This window comes from Lissotriton helveticus, chromosome 3_1, assembly GCF_964261635.1.
Source record: "Lissotriton helveticus chromosome 3_1, aLisHel1.1, whole genome shotgun sequence".
Lineage (NCBI taxonomy): Eukaryota > Metazoa > Chordata > Amphibia > Caudata > Salamandridae > Lissotriton > Lissotriton helveticus.
The window spans coordinates 191,424,719-191,435,727 of NC_136061.1; the positions used below are offsets into that span (position 1 = coordinate 191,424,719).

Sequence of the window (11,009 nt, forward strand, 5' to 3'; positions counted from 1 at the left end):
TCTGGCAAATGGGGCATTCCTGACAGTATTTCCTAACTTGATGGTATATTCCTGGCCAGTAGAATTGAGCTAGGATAGTGCTCTCCGTCTTCTCCCCGCCAAAGTGTCCCCCTAAAAGGTGACTGTGGGCTAGAAATAGGACTTTCTCCCTAAAGGGTTGAGGTACTAACAACTGGGGTTTCTGGTCTCTCCCTCCTTTCCTGTATAACAAGCCTTTTATTTTCAAGAATTGGGGACCTACACTTTGGGGGTCCTAGACTTCCACTGCTTTGTTCCACGCTTCTCTTAGTGTGGGGTCTTCTCTTTGGGCTACGTGGAATTGCTGGTCATGTTCCCAAAGACAGTCATCAAGCTTTTTAGTCAATGCTACATGTGTCCAATCACGTTTCTCCTTCTTTTTTTTGGTTTTTGCTTTTCTTCTGTTTGGAAGCTGGCCATTCCTGATCTGTAAGGAAGGAAAAAGGCGCTGTCTCTCCACTCATCTTCGCTGGTTTTTCTCTCTTTCAATATGTCGTCTAAATATGGGTAATCTCTTCCCAAGATGAAGGGTTCTGGTAACTTAGGTATAAGTCCTACATCTATCTGCACAAGGTCTATGTCGGGATTGTGTTGTACTTCGACCTTGGTGGTGGGGTATAGTTTTCGGTCCCCATGTACACAAATAATGTTTACAGTTCCCTGGGTTTCTGTGACACCCCCAGGAAGATTTTGTGGTTGCATTACAGTCTGGAGACATCCTGTATCTATTAGGGCATCTCGGGGTTCTCCATTGACAGACACCTGTCGGTGATAGGGCAGTGGGTTGTTTTCTTCTGTCTGACAGGGATATGATCGGGTTAGCCCTATTTTCATTGGTTCTTCTTTTTGGGGACAATGTCGTGCAATGTGTCCATATGCTCCACAGTGGTAACATTGGGGCCCTTGGGGAATAGGCGGTCTCGGTACAACAGGTAAAGGTCCGGGCACAAGGGTCACGGTTTCCGGTTTCTTGGAGGGTAAAGGTCTAACAGCCCGAGTAGAAGTTCCCCAGTCTGGTTGTTTCCATGAAACATCTTCTCTTCCTTTCTGGCTTTCTTGTGCCCGACTAAATGCGTTAGCTATTTTAACGGCATTTTCCAGGGTCAGTTGTGTATGTTGCCTGACCCATTTCTGGATAGGAGGGTGTAAAGAGGTCAAATATTGTTCAAGATACACTTTCTCCATAATTTCCTCCTTTGTTGCACTTGCTGGCTTTAGCCATCTATCTGCTAAATCTCTTACTCTATAATATAAGGCCCTTGGGGTTTCCTGGGGCCCTTCCCGGATCAGTCTGAATCGGATCCTATAAGTTTCAGTGTCTATTCCCATACGTTCGAGAATACTTCTTTTTATGTCTTCATATGGGGTCAGACCCAGGGGATTCGCTGCCTGGTAAGCTGCTTGTAATTCGCCAGAGAATAACGGGCCCAAGTACTGCCCCCATTTGTCCTGTGGCCATGCTGCCGCCCTGGCCATGCGCTCGAAATTAGAGAAATAGAAGTCTGGGTCTTCCCCAGCAACATATTTTTGCATTACCACTGAAGGTAAGGTGGTTTGCGGTCTAGGTTGGCCAAGGGTCTCAGCTAGTTTGCCTATAACTGTTTCCTGAGCGGTACTCTGTGCAGTGAGGGTGCGATGTAATTTATCGCGATCTTCTTCCGCTACTGCCAGAAATTTTTCCATGATTTTCCCTAATTGTTCCTGATTGTCCGCCATTTTCTTCATAACAGCCTCCATTTCCCCCGATCCCACTTCTGACACCAACTGTGGGAGGGATGGGCGGAAATAGAAGCTAGGAGGCTTTAGTAGTTTGTCAATTGTGGGATTTATTTCAGAACAGCACTATCCAGGGAATGATACAGTTAGACTTCAAAGTTCTTGGCGTCTTCTTTGGAGCCGATGTTATTCTGGTACGTCCTTCAACCCCCAGGATGCTCGGAAGAAAAAAACCCAAAGATGACGGTAAGTGTTTTGGTGTCCTAGATAGGTTCTTATCTTATCTTATCTTAAGTGAAATTTATAAAGCGCACTGACACCATACGTTTTCTGGCGCTAAAAGAGAGAGTGCTGGTATTGCAGGAGGCGGACTAACCAGTTAGAATGAAGAGCCGGGTTTTCAGAAGTTTCCTAAAATTCAATAAGGAGCAGCTTGACTTGACCGACAGGGGGCAAGGGTTCCATAATTTAGGGGCCAGGTGAGCAAACCTACGACCGCCAAACTTTTTGAGTTTTACTGTAGGGGCGACCAGCAGGTGAAGATGAGCCGAACGGAGGTTGTGTGCCGGACGGTACTGCGTGATCAGTGTTTTGAGGAAGGCAGGACTAGTACAGTAAAGAGCCTTAAAAGTCAGGCAGCCAATCTTAAAGGCCGCCCTTTGCTCGACTGGCAACCAGTGTAATTTACGCAATAGCGGTTTCGCTGATTGCCACTTTGGAGTTTTATGGATGAGTCTGGCAGCCTGGTTTTGTACAATTTGGAGGCGGCGAAGCAGTGACTGAGGGAGTCCAAAGTATAGGGAGTTCGAGAAGTCAAGGCGGGATAGTACCAAAGAGATCACCACCTGGACCAGTGCCGCATATGGTAGTAGATGGGCTATTTTGCGGAATTTACGCAATTGAAACATGCTAGAGGAGATCACAGCCCCTACTTGAGCCTTGAGAGAGAGCTCCGCGTCAATGATGACCCCTAAGCTCTTTACCACACTTGCCGGGGTAGGGGGAGAGCCCAACTCCTTTGGCCAGAATTGAGGGCCCCAGTATGCTGGGCTATTTCCAGGAAGGATGAGCTCCGTTTTCCCTGGATTTAATTTCAATTGGTTGTGGTTCATCCACAACTATATATGAGTCATCACTGCTTGAAAATTTTTAGCGGCATCAGGGGAGTCGAGAGGGAAGATGATTTGCAAATTGTCAGCGTAATTGAACACTGATATCCCACCTCTTGAGCGAGTGGATTAATGGACAAATATATAAATTAAATAAAAGGGGGGAAAGAGAGGAGCCCTGAGGGACTCCGAAAGTCGTGGGTACCCTAGCTGCCGTAAAAGAGCCCAAACGAACGGCTTGTGTTCTACCGGCGAGGAAAGACTCTATCCAATTAAGGGCGGGCCCCTGGATGCCGGCCTGTCCGACACGGTGGAGTAGGATGTTATGGTCCACCGTGTTGAAAGCAGCCGACAAATCCAGTAACACCAGGGCCTGAGGTGACCCTTTGTCAGCATTCTCCCTCAAGGCATCCAATACTGCCAAGATGACGGCCTCGGTGGAATGGACCGGCCGGAAGCCGGCTTGATTAGGTTCAAGATAGCCAGAGCTCTCGATGAAATTTGAGAGACAACGAGTAACATGAGTCTTGAGGAGCTTGGACAGGTAGGGCAGGAGGGAGATGGGGCGATAGTTGGAGGGATCGACAGGATCCGCACCTGGTTTCTTCAGCAGGGGCACTAAAGTGGCCTCTTTGAAGCAACTGGGGACCGTGCCGGTGTTGAGAGAGGCATTCAGTAGGGGCAGTATGCAGTCCGGTAAAGTGAGGCAGACGTCCCGAAGGACAGAGGGGGGGCGACAATCATTGGGGGACCCTGATTTAACACGGATCGCAAGCTCAGCCAGGGAGTTGGGGTTAAGAATAGGGAACTGATTGAAGGACAACTGATTGATGGGCGAAGTGTCTGATAGCCCTACAGGAGTGAGAGGAGGGATGGAGTTCTTGATGTTAACTATTTTCTCGATGAAGAATGATTTGTTGGGTAAGATTGAGGCTGGTTAGAGCATCAAACAATTCCGTTGCGTGAGGGCCAGCTTTCTCATCATTGAACCAATAATTAAAATTGCCGAAGAGAGCGATTCTAGCGTGATGTATCATTAAATTAGCCAACTGTTCTGTCAGGGAGATAGGAAACGAGGGCATGGGATGAGGGGGCCGATATAGAAGTATAATTGTAAGGGCACCAACCTCTGTTTCTAGACTAATGACAAGATTGTCCACCTCTGGAAGGAGAAGGGAAGCAGAGGAAATGAATTTAAGTTGTTTCCGTATAATGGCTGCCACCCCACCCCCAGTGCGGCCTGAAAGACGGTCGTGTGGAAGATGTAATAATCTGAGGGAAGGGCCGCAAGAATGTCAGGGTAGGAGTCAGTCGTGAGCCAGGTCTCTGTAATTGGCAATATGTCAGGTTTTTCAGTGGTAAGGAGGATGAAGATGTCTAAGTGGTGTTTTACCAAAGAGCGTGTGTTCAAATACATCACACGAACAGATGTCACCCTCCTTACAGGCCCCGCACCGTACTTGCTGCCCTCCGGAGTACTAGAGGCCCTGCGAGCGATACCAGCGGAATTAATCCGCCTTGCTGCACCAGGGGAGAGCGGCAGATGCGTAGTTTGTAACTGTCTGAGGGTGTTATCTGAGTAGGAAAGGAGTTGGCCAGCGTCCCGGACCCCTGGGCCCGGCCTGGCGCAGACGGGCTTGCCTTTGGCGCACCCGCTGCGCTCCCTGTAGGGAGGCCCATTTTATAGTTACTGGGGCGGGAGGGGCCGAGCACTAGACTACTCGCCCGTTTCACAACCAAGATGGCGGGTGCCAAGAAGTTGAGCCCCAGGCAGCGTTTAATCGGCTGCGGTGGGGCTGAAGATCAGCGAATGGGTAACTGGTCGTATGTGGCAGGTCAGTACTGCTCAAAGGTGACTGACAGTTTTTACAAGTGCCGCGCGTTTAAAACAGATTTATGTGCAAGAACGAAATTAAAGTGCAGTATTTAAAAATATACGATATACAATACAGTGCAGGCATGCAAGTCCCGGCTTCCGCCTCAGGACGGTCACAGCACACTATCAATCGACTCTTTAGAAAGGGAGATCCACCACCACACCCGGTGTAGCAGAACGTCGCCAATTATTAGGGGGAATAGAAGTTAACCAGACAGTAGTGCTCGGGTTCCTATGAAATAGTCAGATGGTAGTGATCAGGTTCCTATTCACTATTTTCAAGGGTCGTGCTCAGGTTCCTATTCACTACTTTCAAAGGTCGTGCTCAGGTTTATATTCAATATTTTCAAAGAGCGTTAAAGGATAGTCAGGTGGGGAGAATATGAGTAATGGCAGGTAACAGGGTTCGTACTTCCTGACAGGGTTATCACTGTGTGGCGCTTAGCTCAGTACCTCACTCCCCTCCCGTCCTCCCCGCTCCCACTCGGTCCTCCCGCCTCCCCAGAATGAGCAGTTCTGCCCCGTGTGCAAGGCCACTCACCGTCCGGGCCGTAACTCTCCTGAGTTACGGCGGCAGTTGCGCCCTCCTGGGGGGAGGATGGTATCCACCACTCCTCGGACCACTCCTCGGCTTCTCCTCTGTCATCCGCAAAGTCCTCTGGTTCTGCGTCTCGCTCTCGTGCTTTCTCCACTTGCGTCTCCTCGCGTCCTCGCGCTGCTCCGCCTTCTCTTCTCTTCCGGATCTGACGATGACACGTTCAACGTCTTGCTCGGCCTTTTCCTCTTCTGGGTTGCGTCCGGATTGGTCGCATTCCTTGGTCCCGCCTCTGGCTTCCTGTAATAGAGACCCGGACCAAGAGTTACCTGGGTTTTTGGATGGTGACTCTCTCTCCCAGGTGATTCCCTCGGAGTAAGGTAGTAGGGGTCCCGGGTTTGCCTCACGTTCACTTGGACCCTTTTGACATGGTGATATTCCTCTGCTTTATGCTTTCAACCATGTAAAAAGAATCATTGTATGGTGGGTATGCATGCTCCCCATTCTAACACAGTATGACATTACTATTCCCTGACGTGGTGAAACCTGCTCTAGTGGTCCTGTTTCCTTGCTGTTAAAGGCTATACAAATATTCTTAATCTGTCCTGTGTGTGCCATGGTAGTTTATTGGTCCTGGGCCAGTTGCATGTTTTTCAGTTTCTGACCGGCTCCCACTCTTTTTCCTTCATTCAAAGGTCATGGTTGAAACTGAAATCCGGAAATGTATGTGTAGTTAAGACCAATGTGAGCACATAAAATTAAGCACTTACATCTATAAAGATATTCTGTTTACTCTTTTTTACAGTTTATCATTTTAAATAGAAATGGATGCCACTAAGTACCAAGAGCTTCTGGATTATGTAAGCCGTAATGTGTATCCTGAAGGTTTCAGTAAAGTCCAGAAGCATGGATTGCGTAGACTGTCTAAAAAATTCACCATTGACGGTACTATGATTTTCTAACTATTGTTTTTTCATTGCAATGTGTTACGGCCGGTTGAGAAAAGGCATGTTCATTTCATGTAATTCTTTTTGACATGCATAGTTACTGAAACACTTTTTTTGCTTTCTCCTTTTTGTTTTGTAAATCGATGGGAGCTTGTTCTACACTGGTAAAGAAAAGAACACAAAAGTTGTCATTGGTGCTGAAGCTGCCCATAATATTTTTGGGGAATTTCATTTGTCTCTTATTGGTGGGCATTCCGGTATCAACAAAACAAAAAAAAGCATTTCATCCCGATTTTATTGGCCAAATATGACAATTGAAATTGAACGATGGGTGTGTTGGAATTTTTCTTGCCTCTAAATAACTTGTTTATTAAAATATAAATCTCCATTGTGATAGTCTTATAAGCCATTTTTAACCCATATATTTTTCATTTAAATATCTCACATTTTAAATGTCATAATATTCTTTTGATCATGGGTCTGTTGTCCCATCCTTTGATCTTATTAATGTTGAATAATTCATACGTTAATAAAGAATTTAGATTTGTAGAGATTTTTTAATGTAGAGAGAGTTTCTTTAATGTATCCATTGTGCCATTGTGTGGATAAACATAAAGACTGTTTTTAACGATATGTTACTTCAGAGGGTATGCTTTTTACATGTACTCCGTGGGCACTTGAGATAGAAAGTGAAAACGTTGTTATGAATTTTTTTTTGGAGGCACGTCTTTAAATTTAAGAGATCTGTATTTCTTTATTTTTAGATCAAAGAGTATGATGTTTGCCAAAAGGAACAACCAGCCCTCCAGATTTCCTCTGAATTAAAACCAATCAAAGTATGATCTAAATTTGTTACGTTTTGCTTTATTAACTTTCAGCTCATTGGGTATGAATCTAATTAATTAATTAAACATGTGTGACACTTGCATAAAATCCATTCCTTTTGCAAAATTATTTTTTGTTTTTTTTTAAAAACATTTTTATTGTGTATATTAACAGGTGGAAGAAGTTTGGGAACTTGTAGGAGTGGATTTGATGGGACCTTTACCTACTACTCCTACAGGATACAAATATATTCTGACTGCAACAGACTATTTTTCTAAATGGTTTGAGGCATTTCCTCTAAAATCAAAGACTGCAGCCGAGGTTGCTTCAAGACTGTTGCAAATGAACTTACGCCATGGAAGTCCGAAAAGGGTTCCATCTGATCAAGGTCGGGAGTTTGAGAATGAAGTGAGTGACCAATCTCGGCCTAACATTTTGATAATGCAGTGATATTTTCTATTTTGCTTGCCAAATATATATATATACATATATTGTATCTTTTTTAATCCGTCACATTTGAAAGGTATATTTCACCAAAATTTCTGAATATTATATATAGATATTTTTTTTTCAGTTTAATTCAGAGTTATCAAAGCTCTTAGAAATGGAACGTTCAGTAAGTGCAGCCTATCATCCACAGACAAATGGTTTAGATGAGCGTACTAATACTAGCATTAAAAGGTAATGCTAATTCTTCTTATTTTTACGTTTGTAAATACTTGAGGGGTTGCTCTCATGGCGGTCTTATCGCATGTAGTTTGAGGCAGCTGGAAAAGGGACAGTTCCACACCCAGTTGGGCTTTTGCATGGTGCATAATTCCTACAATAGGGCAGAGCCAGCTCAGGCAGCTCTGCAGGGATTGCAATGGTTAATTTGGTTGAGGGCAGTGGGTCCGCCAAATGTTTGCTGGGGGGGTCACACTTAAGATACATGGCCGGTCAAATGACAATGTGTCTGGCATCCTAATCATTTCTTTGATGTTCGCTAATATATTAATTGCAACTTGAAACATTTATGTTTAAATTGAATAAATGTACTGTAAATTATTAGAATTGTAAGGTAAAAAAATGTGATTAATATACTGCCAGTAACAATCATGCCACATGTTAATCTTTTGTAATTTTACAGAACGTTGTCTAAGTACGTGAATGAGCATCAGAACGACTGGGATTTATATTTGGACCATGCATTGTTCGCTTTACGATCGAAGCCACATACCACAACAAAAGTTTCCCCTTTCCAACTTATGTACGGCCGAGAAGCAAGATTTCCAAGTGAGGTGGCCGATAATCTGGTATGAAATTATGATTTTGTTTCAAATTTAAAGAACTGTTAAAATGTTGTTTTTTGTTTTCACAGTCGTTACTCCAATGTGTGTTTTAATCTGCAAATTTATGTTATGTAATTATACATACATTTACTTGGTGGATACTTTTTAACTTTTTATAAACATTAAATCTATTTTCGCTGTGCTAATTTTCATGTTTTTTGCCTAACATTTATTTATAAAAATTATAGTTATTTTAATTTTTATAGAATATATATTTTTAAATTATAACAATTAGTGATTCAGTTTTATGTTTCCTTTATTAGCTTGAGTTTGTACTACCAACTGAAAGCGAATATGCAGGCATTATCGCAGAAAAGAAAATTAGAAAAGCAGAGGTGCAGACAAAACAGAATATTGAGGTTGCCCAGGAAATAAGAAATAAAAATTTAAAAAGAGAGTTTCAAAGAAATATAAGCTGTGCACCTTCAGAGAAGGAGAGTTAGTGCTTCTGAAAAATTGCAGGCGAACAAGGAGAAAAGGAGGCATTTTGGAGCATAACTTTACTGGACCGTACAGTATTGCCGAAATGCAAGGAAAGCGTGTAAAATTACTCAATGCTAGCAACCTGCCGTTACGTAGAACTTCTAATCTCGACATGTTGAGGCCTTATAAGTCGGCCGTGAAAGGTAATCTATTGAAGGGTACCTTTTTTTTAGGTAATGGACAAAATTGGATGTGGATTGGAATAATGTTCCATCAGCCTCTGTAAATGTCTACTTAATAGGTGAAAAGGTACTAGGTTGAGCAAGAGAATCTGATTTTGAGTTTATCCACAAGATATGTTTTGGAAAGTAAAGTATTTTACAAAAGGGATTTATGAATACCTATTTTTGTTTGAGTAAGGTTTGTAGTAGGATGTTTGAGTAGTCTGTTTTTTTTCAAAATGTTTTTTTTGTAAACCTTCAAAAATTATTTTGCAGGAAGCATGACCAATCATGAATCTCCAGCATCTCTTCCATCTCCAGCATCTCTTCTATCTAAATCCATGAAAAAAGTTTTGGATGTATGGAAGAAACCAGTGAAAGGACGCTTGGAAGCAATAGTTTTGAGCTTCAAATGGTATGATTCTTTGTTTTGTTCACTAAAAACGAACCAATGGATAGTTGGTGAGGTTGGTTTCTGTAACATCTAAACTCAGTATAGTATGGCTAATGGCGTAGGATGTACATGGTGGTTCCTCTAGTAAAGCTCATGTGATTTCATATTTGTTTATGGGTAATCGATGCGTACCTTAGCAAAATATGTATGTCAAGACCAAATGTACGTATATTTTCATCAATGACACAGACAGACCTAGCCAAAAATAATAATTCTTTATCAATTTGTGTAATGAAATCCTTTTATTTTAACCTTCGTGTTTGGCAGTGTAAAATAGACTTAGAGTAACGTTTTGGAGAGTATTAAAAATTGAACATGTCAGTATGCTATGAATCTGTGTACTTGCCTTCCAAGTTAATATTGTCGACTTTTAATTTTTATTGAATTGACATTCACATCTTTGAATTTTTGTAAGTCTAAACGTATGGATGTTGAAGCAAATTTTATACTCTACAGGTACCTTATGAGAAAATGGAAACTGTTCTTTGTCCGACAAATACTGGTGTTCATTGGATACTTTTGGTAAGTGCAAGTTTTATGAACATTTATTCATCAGTTTTTAAAGTTATTGATGAAAAATATGACTGGTTGTAATAGTTTGAGTGCCGAAATATAAAAAAAATAAAAATATTTTAACTGTCATTTTTTTTAAATGATTTTGTTTTGCAATGTATCAAGAGCAGACATCTCTAGCATAACATTTTAAATTCTCAATATTAAAAATCTAATTTCTTTTATATGACTTTTTCAGATATTGAAACCTTTTTCAAAGAAAATAATAGTTTACGATTCACTGATTGGCAAACTTCGGACCTACCAAGACTTTTTGCGAAATTGGAGGTACCCTTTCCCTAAAAAAAGTTTCCATTATCTATTTAGTACTTTTAATATTGCATAAATATAAAAATGTCAATATGACTTTTCTTTTTCAAATTGATCATTATTACGGACAACACTGTAAAAAATGTATTGTTTTGTTCTCATAGACAAACTCAAATATTTAACATAACCATTCCTATGTCTCTAAAGGGCTTTCCTAAAGGCACTGAAGCGTCCCGACTATGAACTATGGCAGTTAGTGGTAGAATCTAACCAAAAGCAACAGGACAGCTACAATTGTGGTGTTTTTTGAATGCTGCTAATGGTATTATAAACCTTAATTTGTTGAAGATACATTAATTTATGTTAATTAATTGCTTACTTCTATGCAATAATTGCAAATAGTAAAGAGGGCTTTTAGGGATTACACTTGTGAAAGCCAACCATACGAGGCCCTAGTGCACGTCGGAAGCAGATTGGTATTCACCTGTGATTTTGTCTGTGACCACTTGTATGGTGCTAATGCGGTTGGTCCGAGACCTCTGATGATGGCTTTCCAACCCAAATCATATTGAAACAATTGTTTTTATGTTCATTCAAGTTCAGCTTGGTTATTTGCATAACATATACATTCTAAACTCTGTTTTCAGTTTGCAGATTCTTACATAAGTCAGCATCCAGATGCAGAGATTTTAATAAATGCAACATTTCTGGAGGAATATAGATTCAAAATTG

At 41.8% G+C, this 11,009-nt stretch overlaps 1 protein-coding gene across 1 annotated transcript; it reads left to right on the forward strand.

The window, feature by feature from the left end:
* The first annotated feature begins 7,206 nt into the window (after positions 1–7,206).
* LOC144822784 (uncharacterized) lies at positions 7,207–10,587 on the forward strand. Its single transcript, XM_078680652.1, has 5 exons — positions 7,207–7,434; positions 8,156–8,321; positions 8,621–8,795; positions 9,278–9,416; positions 10,485–10,587. Exons 1-5 carry the CDS (start codon positions 7,382–7,384, stop codon positions 10,585–10,587), a joined length of 636 nt encoding a protein of 211 aa, XP_078536778.1. The 5' UTR covers positions 7,207–7,381.
* Positions 10,588–11,009: the final 422 nt, after the last annotated feature.

What these genes read in the sequence shown, in the direction of transcription:
- LOC144822784 (XM_078680652.1), top strand. Translation starts at nt 7,382, where the DNA reads ATGGAAGTCCGAAAAGGGTTCCATCTGATCAAGGTCGGGAGTTTGAGA. An exon ending in GTCGGGAGTTTGAGAATGAA is followed by an intron (nt 7,435 to 8,155) that starts GTGAGTGACCAA and finishes GTAATTTTACAG; the next exon opens with AACGTTGTCTAAGTACGTGA. An exon ending in ATAGTTTTGAGCTTCAAATG is followed by an intron (nt 9,417 to 10,484) that starts GTATGATTCTTT and finishes ATGTCTCTAAAG; the next exon opens with GGCTTTCCTAAAGGCACTGA.